Consider the following 19,794-nt stretch of genomic DNA (forward strand, 5'->3'; position numbering starts at 1 on the left):
TCCATCCTTGGGCATACTTGGCTTTTATATAGAGAATTGCATCGGTAGTGAGATATCTTCTGGAGCGGTAGAAGAATCCCACCATCTTTCCAGCGATCTTGATAACAGACTTGATGTACGTGTTCCATTTCAGATCAGGAGTAAAGGTCAAGCCCAGAAACTTGTCAAAACATGGAGCTTCTCCTAGACAAGAGCCATCGATTTCAATTGATGCCAGATGGGGATCAGAGCATTGATGATGTAAGGATAGGAGTTTGGTTTTAGATGCATTAAAGGTAACCAGCCACATCTTCCCCCACTGAACCATGCGCTCGAGATCAGAGTAGAGAGAATCAGAGAGAACTTTGTCATTTACAGCCTTTGATGTGTTGCCGTAGATGGTCGTGTCATCAGCATAGATGTCAACGAATGATTTAAGTATGTGTTTAGGGAGATTATTGATGTAGATCAGGAAAAGAGTTGGGCCCAGGATGGACCCCAACATTAATACTGCAGGCTTCTGATTTTTGTCCATCGACCACGTCTCTTATGAGCCTATCAGAGAGAAATGATTTAATGATAGAGAAAACATTTTCAGTTACACTGTAGCTGGAAATCTTGTGAAGTAGGCCTTTATGCCATACCTTGTCGAAGGCCTTTGATATGTCGACCAATTTCCCTAGAAAGGAAGCCTTTGTCAAGAGATTCACTAATCCTATGAGATATAACTGTTAGCACATCTGCAGTAGATCTTGCAGAACGGAAACCATATTGCGTGTCACTAAGAAGGTTATTTCTGCTGAGGTGGTTGACTATTTCTCTATTTAATATGGATTCCAGCAACTTAGTCATGACACACAGGAGACTTATTGGTCTGTACTGAGAGGGAGATGACTTATCACCCGAATTCTTAAATACAGGGCATACTGATGAGGTTTTCCAGGGTGTTGGAAAGTTGTCTTTCACCAAAAAATTAAAGTTTTAAAACTTTAGTGAACTTAATTTTTGTCTTAAGGTCAAATTATGTTTCCGTCAGTTTTTGCAGAGTTTCAGTGTTCCTATTAATTTGCTATTGAAACAAAAATCAAGCTTGATCCCTAGTCCTAAAGATTCAGGTACTTATTCAATGGACCGTGCTGAAATAATAACGTTATTATTTAGAAAATGTTCTTAACATTGAGATTTTTTTTTATTTTATTTATTCATTTATTTTTTTTTTTTTCAAGTATTCTGTACTTTCATCTAACAATTTAATAAACAAAAGATGCCATAAAACTTGAAAATCCTATCTAAAAAGATAACGTCCTCCACATACTGCATAAGTATGTTTTTTTATTTCATTAAAAAATTTTCATGTTTTTATTTATTCATTTTTTTTTAAATTTCATTAAAACTTTTTTTTATTTTTTTATTTAGAGATCCGTGTGGGGATGTTTTGCCCAATTTCACACCAATTCACGGCTCCTTGCTGTGGTAAGTAAACCAAGTCTTTGTCCTATTTTTTTTTTTTTTTTATTATACAAAATAATTAGCTCATATTTAATATAAATCTCACCTGTCTGTTTAAATGTATGTATGTATGTATGTCTGCCTAAAACTTTTGACAGAGGCGATGGATTTTCACGATCAGTATTAACTTTGCCTAATTTTACCATTCCACACTTCTGGTCATGTCATGGAGTAGCGGTAAGACGTCAGATTTTCTTTCACTTTCTTTTCTGCCTCCGCGTCATGGGTTCGAGCCTGCCTGCCTACTACCACTTTTTTTTTTTTTTTTTTCTCAACACACACCTCCAAACACCCGAGCAACAGTGGGCACCCAGACTAGTTAATTTATAAAGTCTACAGTCAAACAAGTTTGTAATTTAATGACGTGATCTTCACCAGCTACACATTTTAGTAATTGCCTTTCATTTCTGTTCTTACTAAATCTACAGTCTATTATATAGGCCCCAGTGTCAGTCTTGAAACAAATGACACAACTCCTTTCTCAAAAAATAATATAGATTACTCTAGATTTGTCAGTTATGACAGCCCAGATTACCTATGATTGTTATCAACTCCTCCATGTAAAAATTTTGTTTTAAAATTGCCATTAAAAACAAGAATAATATAACTTTGATTTAATCTATTGTGCTATGAAACTCAAATCGTCTTGCTTGGACATTGAAACCATGTTTCCAGGCTACAGCTTCCGGTTTGAAAATATGTTTCACAAGCTTTAAAGATAATATAAAAGAAGGAATTTTTTAAAGAAATAATAAAAATCTATTTTAGAGTGGGGGATCACTTTCCTATATAAATTTAACGTAAAATGAGCACCCACTTCCTGGCCATTAGCGGTAAATGAGACACGTAATTGTTTGCATTTTTTTTTTTTTTTCCCCAGTTTGGCAGAGGTGGGGGCAGAAAGAGGGAACGGGGGAGGCGGGGGTCATAAGTTCTAAACATTTTACAAATGCATAGAAATACTTAAAAACGGGTGTGTGGGGGGGAGGGCGCAGGGTTAAAGATTTGCTTTGAAAAGGTTTCACCGTTAAATATTAATTAATTCTTATTTCCTGATATTAATAAATGTACACTATGGTGGCCATATACATTTCTTTCTTTTCAACTTTTTTCCATTTTTTTTATTCAACAGATTACACACCTCATATAAAGGATTTTTCATTTAATCTAAGAGCAATGATGTTAAGACCTTTATTATCCAATCCGTATTGTTTTCACTGGTCACCAAGTTTATTTTCGCGCGTTTATACATTAATTCTGTATAATCACTATTCCATAGCTAGCAATAACATATACTGATCCAACGGTCATGGGTAATCTAATGCTATATCTAAAGTTTGCAAAAGCTCTAAGAAGCACCATTTAATGAAGTTAAAAATTTTAGAAAATAAACTATTTTGGAACTATTGAGTGGTTTCAAAACAGTTTATTTTCTAAAAATTTTAACTGCAAAAATTTTATTTAAAAAAAATCACTTTCCTTTTTAATATATTTTTGATTTCCTGACAAAAGGAGAGTGGACCTGTAAATTCACCCTTGTCCGTTCGTCTGTCTGTTTTTTTAAATTTTGCACAAACATTAAACATGATACGAGTAAAAAAAAAAAAAGTAACGGAATGGATTTTCCAGGAAAACTCTTGTTGCCCACCAGGCGCCTTTCGGGTTAAAATGGCTAAAATTGACACTTTTGTGCTTATTAAAAAAAAAATTGATGCCTTGGCTTTTTATAAAACTTTCTGAAAAGTTGTAATTAACTGATTTCTACATAATTTTGTTTGTCTATACTTTGCGATAACTCTTGGGTGTGCCCCTAGGGCTCTTTTAGGGCTAATAAAAACACTCCATTTTTGGGACTATTTTACCATATTTGTCCAAAATTTTCTATGTATGTCTATTTAGCAGTTTTGCATGGTACTGAACTCAAATTTAAATATGTTAAGGCCTTGGGGACTTTTGGGGCTAAATGCAGTCGTGGTGGTGGTGAGGGGGGGGGCAAATGATGGGGTTTCAGATTTAATTGGGGTCATTCAGTTATGAAAATGTTTGTATTTGACTAGAATTTTTATGTGGTCAGAAAATGTACAACTTACGTTGCCCTCTTGTACGTCCTTGCCCCACTACATCATCCCTACCCACACTAATGAAGAGGTTAAAAGATGAGGAAGAAAAGGAAAAGACGCAAGTATAAATTTCTTTCCTTTTCTTCCAATATTCAGAATCAATTTAGTGCTTGTACAATATGATTTGAAAAAAAAATGCATTTTAAATAAAAAACCACCAGTATGTAGTATGCGTCAAATAGAAATTACTAAAACTTTCAAAGATTACAAAAACAAAAATCATAGACATTAGCGATCTGTCATTGTCTATTTTGGAATCGCAGATTTTAATATTTTGTCAAAATCACCTTCAAATGCTTTTGTAAGTATGTTAAAAGCAGGCAAGGAATGCTAATAGATAAGGGAAATAACTCTTTTAGTTAGGTTATTCTCCTTAGTCGACTTTTCTTTTAAGGTAATTATTTAAGAATTTTCAGAGATCAGACTTGGTGGATTGTGAAAAGTGGGTAATCTATGGGTAAATAATAAAAGAAGAATGGAAACTAATTTAGTTTCAAAGGGGGGAAACCTAATCAAGGAGGAACGGGGTGTGCATGTGCAAGAACTTCCAGAAGATGATCTCTTCATTTTTTTTACACAGCCAAAGAGGTCAGATGCATATTGTTGATGCTCCTGATGATAGAGGAACTGTATAAATGTACAGAATAGGAGAATAAAATCTGTGAGGAGGGGGGGGGGTCCCAATTTTGTGGTGGTGAGTTACCAGTTATCAGAAGGCTGCCGATTATAGGTTGCATGTTCAATTACTAGAAGGTAGAAGGTCGTCATTGTGACTCTGACAGTGTAATAAAATAGGCCTATGACAACAGAATATTCTTTCCATTGTTTTGACTCTGAAGTATATATCAGACACAGACAGTTAATCAACTGAGAAGCATTCTATATGAAAGCATATAAGATATCAATGGATGCACAATCGAGAGTCAAAACAATGAAAAGAATATGCTGTTGTCCTAGCCCTAGTAATAAAACAATCAACAATAGCATGTGTTTCGAGTACAATTAAGAAGACATTTAAATGAAGCGCGCTAAAGCAAAATTACGTATTTACAAGGAATATTTATTTACTCGGAAAGGTTATGAACATCAGAGTGTTTGTGTGTTTATATGAACCAGCATGCATGCAGTAAAATGTTTGTTGTGCATATGTATGTGTTAGTGTATACGAGAGTTCATTCAAGTATACGTTGGATGTTCATTGTGTATGTAAGAGTTTAAGGTATACACAAATATTTGATCCTACCTTGGAGAAGTAGAAAGCGTCTACCGACGCGTGTCTAAGATTTGTGTCCACTCACATTGGAGGTTCGAATCAAAAGAAGATCGAGAGAGAAGTGGAAGTAGAGAACGCCACCTGTTGGACAAACGGAAATTACAAGGGCACGTAACCGGTGCATTAGTTAAAGGTGAATGCCTGTGTGCAATTTGAGTAAATGCATATTAGATTTTAAAAACATATGCCCATAAATCAAAATTTTTTTTTTTTTTTATAAACTCTAGTACCTTTTTTTTTTTTTTTTTTTTTATTAAATCACAAAAAAACTTCTTACATTTGTTTTTAAAGATAATCAATTTTTTAACAGTTTTCATGAAGTAATAAACTTGTTTAACATTGCATGAATTTAAAAAAAAAAAAAAAAAAAAAAAAAAACTAGATTTTATTTTGTTTTTCTTCCAGCCAAATACAAAAATGTTCATCGATGGACAGTTTGTAGAATCAAAAACAACAAAATGGATTGATTTGCATAATCCGGTAAGTAAATTTTTTTTTTTTTATGCGCGTGATGTAATGAATATCAGTGCATCGAGGTTCTTTGTCACAAGAATATAGTTGGCTGGTTAAGCCATAAATACAGACTGGTAGAACAGCTTGGGAGAGACGCCAAAAGCCTTGGATCTTAGGGATATTACCATGAATATCCATTTAGTAAGGTTACTTTCTAAATTATTACTCGAATATAGTAGCCAGGTTCACTCAGCTACTCCAAACAAATACAGTGTAACCCGGATATAAGAGACTCCCCTAAATCTCTCTTCTACCTGGGTTACACTATACATTAACACCGGCTCTAATTTGGGACCAGAGAAAATCTCTTTTATATCGTTTTTTTTTTTCTTATATCGGGGTTTCTTATATCCAGGTTACACTGTATGTCTCTTTTTGCAGGACGTATCACATTAGTATACGCAAAAAGAATAATCGTGATTTATAGAATGAAAGCGAGTAAACCAAAATGATACTAAATACAAATATAGAAGAAAACACGGAGATGTCAGGAGACAGAACGTGCAAGAAAATAAAGAAGGTAGTAAGTAATTGAATGTAAATCAATTAGGACGAAAGAAAAGAAAATTCATGGAAATCATAGCGAGGATCATTAGAGAGATTACTAGCTCTGACCATGAATGTTATATTATCGTGTACCAAAAAGCAAGAAGACACCGAAACGGTGTATGTTTTATAATCATCTAAATGTTGACATGCGTACTTGAGATGAAAGGTTCATCCTGATGTGTATACGTGACGCTAAATGTCTGTCGTTGCTTCTTCACTATTTGCACCCTAGAATTATGGTGTTGCGGTCTGTTTATGATGTATTCATATCTAATTTGTTCATATGCATGCGTGTGTGTGTGTGTGTGAGACATGTATTTTGGACATACCTTCATGCGTTGTTGATCTTGTCCACCTGGAATTCATTTTGTTCTTGGAGAGGAGGCTGGAACCTGGATCCGATCAGCTGACCAGCTCTTCCGGTAAACGTGTCTACAATATGATTTTCATATTTTGACAGTCTTTCAACATTCTTCACATTCATCTCCCATCCATCTTGGCCCTGTCGGTGGGGTATTAGAATACGCCGACTGCCCCCCTGCAGAGGGTAAAAGTCCCTCAATGGGGGTCCTGGATATGACCTTAAACTATATCTAGTGGTGAGGCCCCAGCTTGTGGGCTTTGGAGAGTGTGGAGCCACCCTTTAATTACCATTGCTCCCAGGTCCATTCTTACCCGGTGTGGTAGAACCTGTTAGGGTCCCAACTATGGATTAAATAGAAACCGACGTGAAAACAACAAATATATTCTATTAAAAAAATTTTTTCTTCAAAATCTTTGGATTCGGCATTAAATAACCCGAAAAGGGTTGATATGCCGTAAAACAAAAACAACCAACCCATCCATCTCTCCAGTTAGATAGATAAATAGATAGATCAACACCTACGACATTACTTGAACATCCATTCAGTAAAACGACTTACTAGATTATTATTCTAATACTGTGCCCAAAACCACTCAGCTACTTCAAACAAATATATCCCTTTCTCAGGACATATCAGTGTGTTATCTATATACTAGCAGGCTGCTTGGCATTGCCCTGTTTTAAAATATGTTTAACTGATATTTAATTTATGTAGAATTCTCTATAGATTATTGTACCTAATATATAATAGTGATTTAAAAAATAAATGACTTGTATGTTATCAGCTAGAATAAATACCGAATCATTTAACGTTCTAGCTTTATTCGAGACCGTTTTTTTTTGTGAGAGGATAATAATAATGTATTTATTCTATGGTTATAATACCATCAGTATAGGAAATAGCTTTTATCTTTTTTTTTTTTAGAAGAGGGGTAAGTATAGAATCTTCTATAATTATGAGACTATCCTCCCAGGCATCTCCCCTCCCCCTTTTTTTAAATTAATGATAATGTAGTATCTGGGATTACTTTTATGATTTTTGAGAATATGTATAAAGTATATGAAGTGTTGAAATTCAAGTTTTCCTTTGAACCGCCGAATACCGTTAAATGTTAATGAAAAAAAAATAAAAGAAAGGTTTTCTTCAGCTTGCAATGTTTTCAGCACACACAAAAACGACAATCCTTTTTCTTTTCCTGTTTCAATGTTTGTAGAAAATCTAGCTATCTTTCTTCCCACTGACAATTTCGAATTAACCATACGTTCAAACGACTCTGAGTCAAACAAAAATACCGTTTTTTATATTCGCTTAAATTCGACTGCATCTTAATTTGCATATGTCACAATTTTTGTTTCCTATCTGTCTGGTTTCGAGTTCGAGTGTCGGTGACTTTTTAGAATATGCACACGCCACCATTACGCGCTTGTTTTCATGACGATTGTCACAGTATAGAATATCTCTTCTGTAGTCATGAGATCCTTTTTCTAGGCATGATCGTCTTTTCTCGTATTACATCAACAAAAAAAATGCTGTATCATTGCCTTCTACGCATATCTGCAGTTGATTGAGATTGTCGGACTGACTTCCTCATCTTGGTTGTCATCGTCACAACGTTTCGGCCGTTTTGCCCTCCGGCTTTCATCAGGTGTTTTTTTGTATCAAACTGGGGAACCGTTTGTTCGGAGTCTCACGTATCAAAGTTTACAGTTACCCAAAGGTGCTGAGTTCAATCCTGAACGAAGGTAGTGAAAAGTAACATTCAAAACAGAGAATCAGCAACTATGTCCCAGAGCCTAGCTGGAGTCCGAACACGGTACCCCCGTAATAATAATAAAGGGTTGGGTTCGAGACTCCTAACAAACGGTTCCCCAATTCGATACAAAAAAACACCTGATGAAGGCCGGAGGGCAAAACGGCCGAAACGTTTTGACGATAACAACCAAGATGAGGAAGTCAATCAGACAATCTCAATCAATGAAAACACCGCATCTCAAAAATACAGACAATTACTATATTTGCAGTTGTTTAACCTTGACATGAATCACTACTGAATCAGCATGATGAACCTGCTGGAAAATTGCTTCTGTGGTCACCAGCGATCAAGAAACAAATTAATTTTGGTTTTTAATAAATAGGGAATTCTGGACAAAAATCAAAAATAATGCTTCAAGGTTAAAATCTAGCCAACAATAAGAGTTATGAAGCTGCTGAAAATAAACCCAAGGTCGACTTCCTATTATCCTGATGTAATTGGGCAGAATTTGATAATTGAAGAGAACGACTCAACAAGAACTTCTAAAGAGTTGTGTGTGGGGATGACAACTGTCGGGATTAAATTGATCGATTTACCTCGTCCAATGTTGTGGCAGCTCTTAGATCAATTAAGAAACCGTCTTCCAGGAACTTGAAGACATTACCTAGGATATCATACTCTCTTTTTAAGAATAATACAATGGCTGTTTTGTGAACAGGAAGCAGTCCAGAAAGTAAAGGAACCGGTACTCCTACAAAACAAATAATTAAATGATCAACCATATAACACTAAGGTAGATAATTCAGTATATAACATTGGAAGCAACTGATGAGAAATCTATATAAATAAAACAGTAGGTGGGTGTGGGTGTGCGCGTTTGTGTCATTATTTAACCAATAAACTCTTAAAGTACTGGTCATATAACATTGAAATTAAGAGTAAATAGTATTGATACACCAAGAATGGTTTATAACAAGTTAAATCTTTGTTTGGATGAATAACGTATACAGAATGTTTCTATAAATTTTGTTCCTCCTGAACATTTAATTATATATAGGGTGAGTCACGGGAAACGGATTTAACGTAAAAGATAAACAAATAACAACAAACTAAATGGTATCTTTAGCAAGTTTAAAGACTGCCTTTCTCACTCCCTATTTCTTAAGGAGAGCAAGGATCATTCTAAAAACATCCGTTTCCCGTGATCACCCTGTATAGTCAAAATCAAAAACTACCCAATGATAAGTGTTGGATGGATAGATTCTGACCTTGAAAACGGCAATTCTCCTTCCTTTATCAGAAACATGGCTCATGGAATGTGAGGACTAAAGGACAAAATAAAGGAAGTGAGAGTTACGAGGCTGTTGAAAGTAAACCCAAAGGTCTACTTTCTCCTCCCTTTATATATATTTAGATGTACTATACAGTTTTTATTTGTACAAATATTTGGCTTGTTTTTTTTTTTTTTATTTTAATTTTTTTTTTTTTTTTTTTTTTTTTTCAGGCTACAAATGAAGTGATCACTCGAGTGCCAGAATCCACTCTGGATGAGATGAACGCCGCTGTTGCGTCTTGCAAAACTGCATTTAAGTCATGGCGTGACACCACCATCCTTACACGTCAGCAGTGCATGTTCAAGTTGCAAAATTTGATCAAGGAGAACATGGTGAGTGAGAGGGGTTATTTTTTAAAATATAGACTTTTGTAGTTGCAACTAATTAGCACATGTGGGGATTGGCAGAGGTGAATGATGGAAGGTGATGGTTGATTTTGAGGGAGCACTGAGAGAAGAGCAGATAAAAGCAGTGGTGCTGGAAATCTTGGATTTTTTAATTTTTTTTTTTTAGATCTGAAGAAAAGAAAATACAAAATCATTTTATAAATCAAACCTGTTTAATAACCTCATTCCTTGAGGACTACAGCTTACTTCAGTAGAAGACTTCATGGTTTAAAATGAGGTGTAGACTTTAATTTAGTTGCAACTAATTAGCATACGTGGGGATCGGCTATGGTGAATGGAAAGTGCCAGTTGATTTTAAAGGAGTGTAACGTGGTCTTTACATGCGTAACACGCGGACTCACACATTGCAGAGACAGTCGCAAAGGAACAAAGAAGGAAAGAAATTCAATGCACCTTTTTCAGTGGAAATGAAAAAGCATTTATTCATGGTACTTTCAAAAATAACACATTGCATCTTGCTTTAAAAGTTTATCATGTAGTTAACAAAACTCTGCTATTTCGGCACGTGCTTAAGTCTCACACGCTGCAACAGGCCATATGTCCATCTTTTGCCGGCGTGTGCTTTTTCTGGCCCTCGTTACGTGGTGCATTTTTTATCTACTTTTTTTCTATCCTTTCTCTTCATCCGCTGTGATGCACATCATGCACCGGCTTGGTCATTTGCATACGTGTCACGTGGCAGCTGCTGCTAACATGCATCAATGGCTTTGTTATGGGAGTATCAAGAGAAGAGCAGAGAAAAGGCGCTGGTGCTGGAAATTTGTTGGGTTGTTGCTAAAAAATTTTTTTTTTTACTAGTTAGACCTGTAGAAAAAGAAATACAGTTTCATCAGAAGATTTCCTGGTTTAAAACAAAAACAAAAAAGTTTTTATGTGAATGCAAGTAACATTTTTGAGCTAAACAGATTTACATAAGCATTTCTGGTAAAACAGATGCCGGTGGGATGATCACTCCACAATGGTGCTTATCCCCCCCCCCCAAAAAAAAAACATTCTCCCAATCTTATTTAAGTCCAAATACTGATAAAGTGACTAAGTTTCTACCAAGGAGGAATGGCAGAATTTTGTTGGTGACATCTGTGTGATATTGCTTTAAGAGATTCCATGCAAAATTCAAACAACTTAAAGATCATTCAGACATGGATAGAATCAGGTGAGAAGTTCTGGGATAAAATGGATTAGTTTGTGGGGTCATAAATCATCCCCACAACTGTCTAATCCATCCTAGTTTAAGTTCACCCTAATAACATTGTATTTGAGAATCCGAAACCAACTATCAAAATAATTTCTCATTTATGACTCTCTTTGATCAATTGAAAGAATATTTTTTATTATCAATTACAAGATGGGCATTTTTTAATGTCAATTAAAGGATTAAAGGAGGGTCATTTTTTACCGTCAATTAAAGGAGGGGCAGTTTTTAACATCAATGGAAGGATGGGCAGTTTTTAACATCAATGGAAGGAGGGGTATTTTAAAATATGAATGGAAGGAGGGGTATTTTAAAATATCAATTGGGGGGGGGAGGTATTTTAAAATATCAATTGGGGGGGTATTTTAAAATATCGATTGGGGGGGTATTTTAAAATATCGATTTGGGGGGGTATTTTAAAATATTGATTGTAGGCGGGGTATGTTTTATATTTAGTGCCTATTAGGTATGCTATTATGTAAAACATGTTAAACTGAATATGATAAATCCTTATACCCTCTTTTCTATATGAACTTACTAATATAAAGAATTACATACAGTAAGCACTGCCTTCACTGATATCTTGCTTTGTAGATTAGAAACATCTTACTAATTTGTCTATCCATTCCATTGCAATAAACCTTTCTTCATTCTATTATCTTTTATTCTACGATCGTATTGATTGTTTCTTTCATTCAAGTGCTAATTTTGTATATTGTAACCATTTTCAAGGATACAAATTCCGAATCCAGTTAAGTTATGGTTAGGAAACTTATTTTTGGTTGAGGTTAATTGAAATCAAGATGACAAGGTGATTGGTGCTATTCTTGTTTAATTTTGTCTGATTTCCATATTTTACTTGATCTAACACTCGTATGAATTTAATCTTTTTCAGGGTAAACTCGCTGAAAATATCACGGCTGAACAAGGAAAGACCCTGATTGATGCTGAAGGAGATGTTTTGAGAGGACTACGTTAGTAGATATAAATCTGTCTTATTGTTTGTTCTCATTATTTTATATTTAAATTAACGGGGGGTGCCCGGCATTGTCCGGGTGTTCTGCAGGTGTTAAAAAAAAAAAAAAGTGGTAGTAGGCAGGCAGGCTCAAACCCACGACACTAAGGCAGAAAAGAAAGTGAAAGAAAACGTGAGTTTACAACTACCCCATAATGCGAGCGGAAGTGTAAAGCGTTGAAATTTAGCAATGTCAACCATTACACCATAGCGGATAGCAAAACTATTGAGCTGGCTGCAGTATTTGTTTCCCCACGATGTTGGGGAATACCAAAAAGGGGAAGCTCTGGCAGTGTACAAATGAATAGCAATTGTCTGATATGAAGGGTTTCCCCCACATTGATCAAAGCTAATTGTCTTCAAGACGTCTCAGCCCGGAAGGCCAGGCGGATGCATTTTCTTTGATCAGTTATGCTTTTATACAAAAAAGACAAACACTGGAAACCAGGGATTTTTTTAAAACTCGATCAAATAAAAAAGAAAGAGACGACGTCTGTTCACAAATCGGAGATATTACGATCTACGAAGTATAAGGAAAGTTCTCCATAAATGTAACCTTGTCGAGAAGGCTGAGAAAAAAAGCCTCTTGCGGACATACACGAACACGTGCTCCCATTTTGCCTTTTATATAATAGAGTAGCGGGGGTGCCTGGTGTTGCCCGGGTGTTTGGAAGTGTGCGTTAAGCACAAAAAAAAAAAGTGGTAGCAGGTAGTCAGGTTTGAACCTGCGACACAAAGGCGGAAAAGAAAGTGATAAAAACCTGACATCTTGCCGCTACACTATGACGCGACAGGAAGTGAAAAGCGTTCAAATTTAGCAGTGTCAATCAAAAAGTTGACTTGCAGAAATGGATAGTTAAGTGAACGAGTTAACGCAGGTGCAGAAATAAATGTCTGGCTTAAGTTAAGAATCACGCACTTAACTCTGGTTAACTAGCTCAATGTAATTACAGAGCATATAATGAATGGATGACAAAAGCCTATATTCCAAATATGATGTTGACCATCACTTTTTTTTTTCTTTTTTTTTTTAATTTATTGTTGACATCATCCCACATACAACACTTGGTTTATCAAAATGGTCTCCCATTTGGTACTGATCAGCCTCAACGTTTCTTAACTTTAGTGATCTGAGAATTGATGTGTCAGTGTGATTATACTGTACCTATCTTTATATATACTATTATACCAAGTTATACGTGTTCAAGAGCGATAACTCATGAATTTAAAAAGGTTGTGTGAGTTCGTTCCCTATGGATTCCGAAACGGCTGGGCCAGTTATTATTATTTATTATGAAATTGCACACAAATGTACTTTATGTATCTGGCAGTGTTCTTAGATAGGTTTTTTTTTTCATCAGAATGTCTTTGATAAATATCGATAAGCAAAAAAAGTAGCATGTGATTTTGACTAAAGTTAATACATTTTATTACCACACAAGCAGAAAGGCTCAGCATATAAAATCAACAGTAGGTTCTTTGATATGACCAGGGCGCATTTGAAATGAATGTATCTATTTAGAGCACAATTGAACCATGATAGTTGACTTTTGCATTTTTAAACTTAAATTCAAGCCATTATATAAAAATGCTTTCATAAAATTAACAGCTTCTCTACAGTGCAATGTAAACTACAATGTATTGTGAACTGTCACTGAAAGGAAGCATGTGACGCTTTCTCCCTCTGCACCACAATGGGTTTCCAACCAGAGTAGGCAATCGATCGATTTGATTGAAAAATGGTGAATTTCACCAATTTTCGCTGACAATAAAAATATGGAAGTGTAAAACATTCATTGATTATTATTCAATCTCGGACAACTTTGGGTCTTCTTGCTAGTATGTAAAAGAAGATTCATAGATAAATAGACAACAACAGATATAAAAGTTTGACATAGAAAATTTTGGTTAAATTCACCTTCCGCATTCCTCTGTTTACAAAGCCATTTGGCAAAAGTGACGCCAGACAAATTTTTAGCTATGGATGACCATTTTTTTTATTTGGGTTTTACTGAAAAGCAATTAAAAACGATTAAGAATCAAGGCATTTGGTAGATGTTTATATCATTGGCAATTTGGGGAAACCAACGAACTGTCTTGCCTAGACAATGTGTCCACTCCAACTGGCACAGGCGAGAAAAGTAAATTGCAAGAGTGCTATATGAAGTAGTCTGATGATTTTTGTGTTCCTATGCCAACATTTCTCATTGGTGGGTCAATCACTCTGTGGTACATCTGTCTGTTTACAGTGAAAGTAGTACATAAAATATGTGACTGCATCAATCTTTTGCTTTCTTTTTTTTTTTACTATCTAGTGTATGCCAATGTTGACCCAATAGGTCATCTTATATAATCTATAATATAAAGGGCAAAAATCTGTTTAAACATATGTTTGCATATCTCGCAAAAACTTTTGATAGAGGCGACGGATTTTCACGAGATTGGTATCATTTTGAAGCTTGATCCTTCGGACAACAAATATCAAAAAATGTGGTAAAAACATGAATTCCTTCACCCTCAATAGGGCACTTTTCTACAGGGAGGGGTCGCTTTTTCCCCTCTTTTCAATTGATTAGTCTTAATTTAAGCATTTGTCACTTCCGGTTTGGCGATGGCGCAACAGCAAAGACGTCACATTTTTTTTTTTTTTTCACATTCTTTTCCTCCTTCGCATTAAAGGTTCAAGCCTGCCTGCTTACTAAAATTTTTTTTTTTTGCTCAACACACACCTCCAAATACCCAGGCTAGTAAATACTAAAACTCTAATAATATTGAATGTTTTAGATAATGATAGGAAAGGTAAAAATGAATGAAAATTAGAGTAAAATACCAGTATTTTTATTTTCTATTTTTGAGTGATTATCGAGACTCCAAAGAGATAATGGTCTTATATTGGCCATTTTTTTTTTCTTGTTTTCATGTAACATTTAACACTACTTGTTTTTCGATCTAAATAAATGCTTTAAAATGAGTTAAAATGCTAAAAACTTATCCAGCTAGGCAAAAGAGTAATTCATCCTGTCTTTGATAACATTTGTTATATATATATTTTTTTTAAATCACTTTTTCATTTTGTTGTAACATCATTTTAAAATTACAAAACATAAAAAAAAATAAATGCTTTAGGGTTTAGAGCTGGGAGTACAAGTTAGGAGTGCTCATTCCCGGAAATGCCAGGTAGGCCTTCTTGTCCATTTTAAAACTTTAGGCAAAAAATATAAAGATATGCATGAAACCTATTTCTATTTTTCTTTCTTTCTCAGAGGTTGTTGAACACTGTTGCAGTATGACATCCACAAGTCTTGGAGAGACTCTTACTGGCATTGCTAAAGATATGGACACAATGACCATCCGCGAACCTCTTGGTGTCTGCGCTGGTATCACTCCTTTCAATTTCCCGGCTATGATTCCTCTGTGGGTAAGTCTGTTCTGTACAAATTAGAAGGAACAAGTTTTCTGGTTTAAATTCCCAAACTAGAATATTTAGTCGGACGATTAATCAGAATTGAGAATCGGAAAAATCGGAACTTTTGAGGATATTGAAATCAGCAAAAAGTGCCTACTTATTTAATACCAAAAACAGTTCCTTTTAATTGTATTTTTTTAAAAAAAACAAAATCTTCCACTAGTAATGATAACATAATAAAAATTTATTAATTTTAAACTATCAGTAAAATTAAAATCCATAGATCATCTCTCACAAGTGCATGTTTTTCTTGTTTGAGAAAATATCTGCATGGGTCTTACGATAACCTGGGGGAAAAAATAACAGCCCTCTTGTTAAATATTTAAAGATTTATAAAGAATCGGAATCTGTAATTGTATCAGAATCAGGAAAAATATTGGAATCGTCCCATCACTAATATTTAGACTTAAAAAAATATCTATTAGTATCTTATGCATGTTTCATTGAACAGCAAGGATAATTCCTGCTTGTTTCTTTTACGATCCGTTTTTTTCCATTTGGTGGGCCAATGCTCAAACGTTCTGTTTGGGTGTAAAAAAAAATTTGCCAAAGTCGCAAATGCTTGTATCTTTGTAGCAAAATTTTGTTTAAAAAAATAAAAATAATTTTATAAAAAGTTGTTTTTATATTAAAGAAATAATATTTCCATACCATAATTTTTATATTAAAGAAATAATATTTCAAGACCATAATTTAGTTGTGAGTTTGCGTGATCAAATTTTTTAACAAAGTTTGATGCTTAATGTGGAGATTAGACTGTACACAAACATAGTGACAAATAAACTCTTTTAGAAATATAGTGGAGGTAAAACAATATGAATGTTTGGTCAGATTAAGTTCATAACATAAAAACTCTAAAGACAAATTTAAAAAATCTGAATCTAATCTACTGAAATACAAACCAATATGTAACAACAAAAAATGGAAAGAAAACATGCTAGCAAGTGTACAATGTCTTACCATTTAAGTATCTGTGTTTATTGTATAATAACAAAGCCACAAAGTTGTTTGTACTATTTGGATTAATTGTACTAATGTTCTCATCTTCAATGTTATTTGCACAATGTTCGACCTTCCTTTTGGTTTATAAGTCGCCATGTTTCGTAAAGGAAAGGGGCAATAACTCTACACTTCCGAGGTTTTGTATTTAGATTAAGTTGTAAATAAATTCACAAAAACCAAGCCAAAAACTATATGGTTCCCCCGACTGATACCTTTGTCATGTTTTCGAATAAAAAGTAATGAAGCAACTTTAGTAAAAGCCCTATAATCACGACAAGGTATTGCTTCTGTAGGGTCAAATATTAAGTTTCCAGATGTATATCTATGATCTTGCTTTTTGGTAATTTTCAGCAAAATCTAATGGTCAGAAAAGATTCTGTCCGAAAAGTGCTATTTTTGGCCATTTTGACCCCCTTTATCAAAAATCCGAGAATATTACATTTCCTCCCTTGGGTAGTTGTAACTTTGTGCAAAATTTCAGAAAAATGTAATGAGTAGTTATTGAGAACTTTGGGAACGAACATTCAAGGGTGAATTCGAAGGTCTAAATCCGACTAAGTCGGTGGACGAATTATAAAGTTAGTAAAAATATTGAGCAAAACAGAAGGGGGTGGGGGGGATATTACTTCTGAATTTCTTTTCCTTTACAAAAGCAGCACCGGTCCTGGATATGACCTTAAACTACATCCGATGGTGAGGTCCGGCTTACGGGCTTGGGGAGTGTGGAGCCACCTCTTAATTGCCATTGCTCCCAGGTCCACCCTGACCCGGAGTGGTAGTACCTGTTAGGGTCCCAACTATGGGTTAAATAGAAACAGATTTTAAAAAGGAAAAGAAACAACAAAAAAAGAAAGAAAAAGAAAACAAATATATTCTATTAAATTATCTATTTATTTATTTATTTATTTTTTGCCCTGTCGGTAGGGCATGAGAACAAACCGACTGCCCCCCTGCAGAGGGTAAAAATCTCTCAATGGGGCAACCAGTTAGCCGTGGGTTGCTACCCGTAAAGTCTTAGGACGTGATCCTGGTGATTGAGCGAACCTAAACCAGGATACATAGAAGTTTAGGCACCGCAACACATTACTTTGGCCCTTACTTCGATTAGACGGGCGGTCGGAGAGGCCCGATCCGACCAATCGGCCAGTCACGCCAAGCCCCACCATATATTGCCCATTCCAAAAACTCACTACTAATACGACACATCCCCCCTCTCCCACAAATAACCCTACTCCCTAATATATGATGGAAAGCGGTGGCTGAGGGTCAATCGATTAGGTGTGAATATCGATGACGAGGCTGTAAACCCCTCAGGATTGCTACAGATCCCATAGCAATATCAAGAGAGAATAGATAATCATTATGATACCACCAAAGTCGGTTATATCATCATTGTATCCCTGTAGAGGCTGGGCGAATGGGTTTCCCCCAGGCTCTTCCCAAATAGGACTCCGAGGTGGGTGGGGAACAAAGATGACGAAAAAAGAAAACAAAATATATGGCTTATTCCTCCCAAAAACCACCCAACCACCCAAAGAGAACCCACTCTGATGTCTCTGACATCAGTAGCTCTGACGAAGAGACGATAAAACCAAGGAACTCAACATTCGTAATAATAGAATCAATGGAGGAAACTCCTTTGAGCAAACTATCACCTTTTAAAATTGAAAAAAATCTTAAAACTCTAAAACCAAAGTCTATTAAAAAACAATTTAACGGCAGCCTACTAATAGAAACCCATAACGAAGAACAAACTAAAGAAATATTGAAACTAAAATTATTTGAAAACATCAAAGTCAAATGCTACAGACATCCAACCCTAAATACCTGCAAAGGAGTAGTGAAAAGCCACGAACTTGCACTTTGTCCCTTGGAGGAAATCAGGACAAACTTACAGAAACAGAATGTGTTAGATGTTCGCAGAGTTCAAATTAAAAAAAACAGTGAGAAAATCGATACCAATACATATATACTAACTTTTGATTCCCTCACCATACCCAAAGAAGTGAAAGTCGGATATATGAAAATAAATGTAGAAATTTATATTCCAAACCCCCTCCAATGCTTCAAGTGCCAGAAGTTTGGACACCATCAAGATCGGTGCACACGATTACCAGTGTGTGGAAGATGTGGAGAAAGTGGCCCACACATTGACTGCAGAAAAGATTTCAAGTGTGCCAACTGCCTGGGAAACCATGGCGCTGGCTCTAGATATTGCGAAATATGGAAAAGAGAAAAAGAAGTGACCAAACTAAAACATATAAAGAATATATCCTACCCAGAGGCCAGGAAAATCATCGAAACTAAAACATATGCAGATGCAACAAAAAAAAACTAATCCAATCAACAATCAAAATGGTCATATACATGTAACGGATACAACTGACAAGAAAATTGATGTCCTAAGCAAACTAATAAAGGAAATGAAAGAACTATTAGAAGAAATGAGGAAAATGAATAGTGCAATGTCTGCAACCAATCCAAGGATAATATTAAGTAAAGACACTACTGAACCACAAAAAGAAACAAAACCACAAACCATTTCTACAAAAACAACCGAACAACCATCAAACACATCACAAGCCAGAAAAGAATCAAAAATCCCCTCAGACAAAAAACAAAAACAAACAAAAACAGGAAAAGAAAGATCCCGATCTATATCTCGAACAGGGACTCCGACAGAAAATAGATTTGAGGGATTGGAGACGATGGAAGTTGAACACAATTCCAAATGAACAAAATATTACAATGGAATATCAGAGGGATAAAAGCAAACCAAAATGAACTCACATTATTAATAACAAATATGAGCCCAGCACTTGTCTGTCTACAGGAGACCTTTCTGAAAGAAAATAATACCATCAACATGAAACACTACACATCTTACAACTACATAAATAAAGATACGGACAGAGCTTCTGGAGGCACATCAATACTTGTGAAGAATGAAGTCCCTCAAAGACAAATAAATATAAACACAAACTTGCAAGCAATTGCAGTTTCAGTGACTCTACATAGAACTATAACACTTTGCTCAATATACATCCCTCCAAAAGATACAATCAACGAAACTGAGATAACTCAATTAATAAAACAATTCCCTAAACCCTTTTTTCTACTAGGAGATCTCAACAGTCACAATGTAATATGGGGAAGTAAAGAAACAAATAAAGGAAAAGAAATAGAAAACATAATAAATAAAAATAATCTATGCCTCCTTAATAATCAAAACTACACCTATATGTACCCAGCAACAGGTACTTTCACCGCCATTGACTTTACCTTATGTGATCCTTCCATATATATGGACTATGACT

General features: G+C 35.2%; 1 protein-coding gene across 1 annotated transcript in view; it reads left to right on the top strand.

Moving 5' to 3' along the window:
- Positions 1–19,794, top strand: part of LOC145256244 (putative methylmalonate-semialdehyde/malonate-semialdehyde dehydrogenase [acylating], mitochondrial) — a 71,791-nt gene that overhangs the window by 25,211 nt on the left and 26,786 nt on the right. The window contains exons 2-6 of the mRNA XM_080114894.1: positions 1,396–1,452; positions 5,287–5,361; positions 9,566–9,727; positions 11,890–11,968; positions 15,273–15,427. Of these exons, the coding sequence (XP_079971020.1) occupies positions 1,396–1,452; positions 5,287–5,361; positions 9,566–9,727; positions 11,890–11,968; positions 15,273–15,427 (528 nt within the window). The remainder of the gene's footprint in view (positions 1–1,395; positions 1,453–5,286; positions 5,362–9,565; positions 9,728–11,889; positions 11,969–15,272; positions 15,428–19,794) is intronic.

This window comes from Euprymna scolopes, chromosome 32 (genome assembly GCF_053919585.1).
Source record: "Euprymna scolopes isolate OS-2025 chromosome 32, ASM5391958v1, whole genome shotgun sequence".
In the NCBI taxonomy this organism is placed as follows: Eukaryota; Metazoa; Mollusca; class Cephalopoda; order Sepiida; family Sepiolidae; genus Euprymna; species Euprymna scolopes.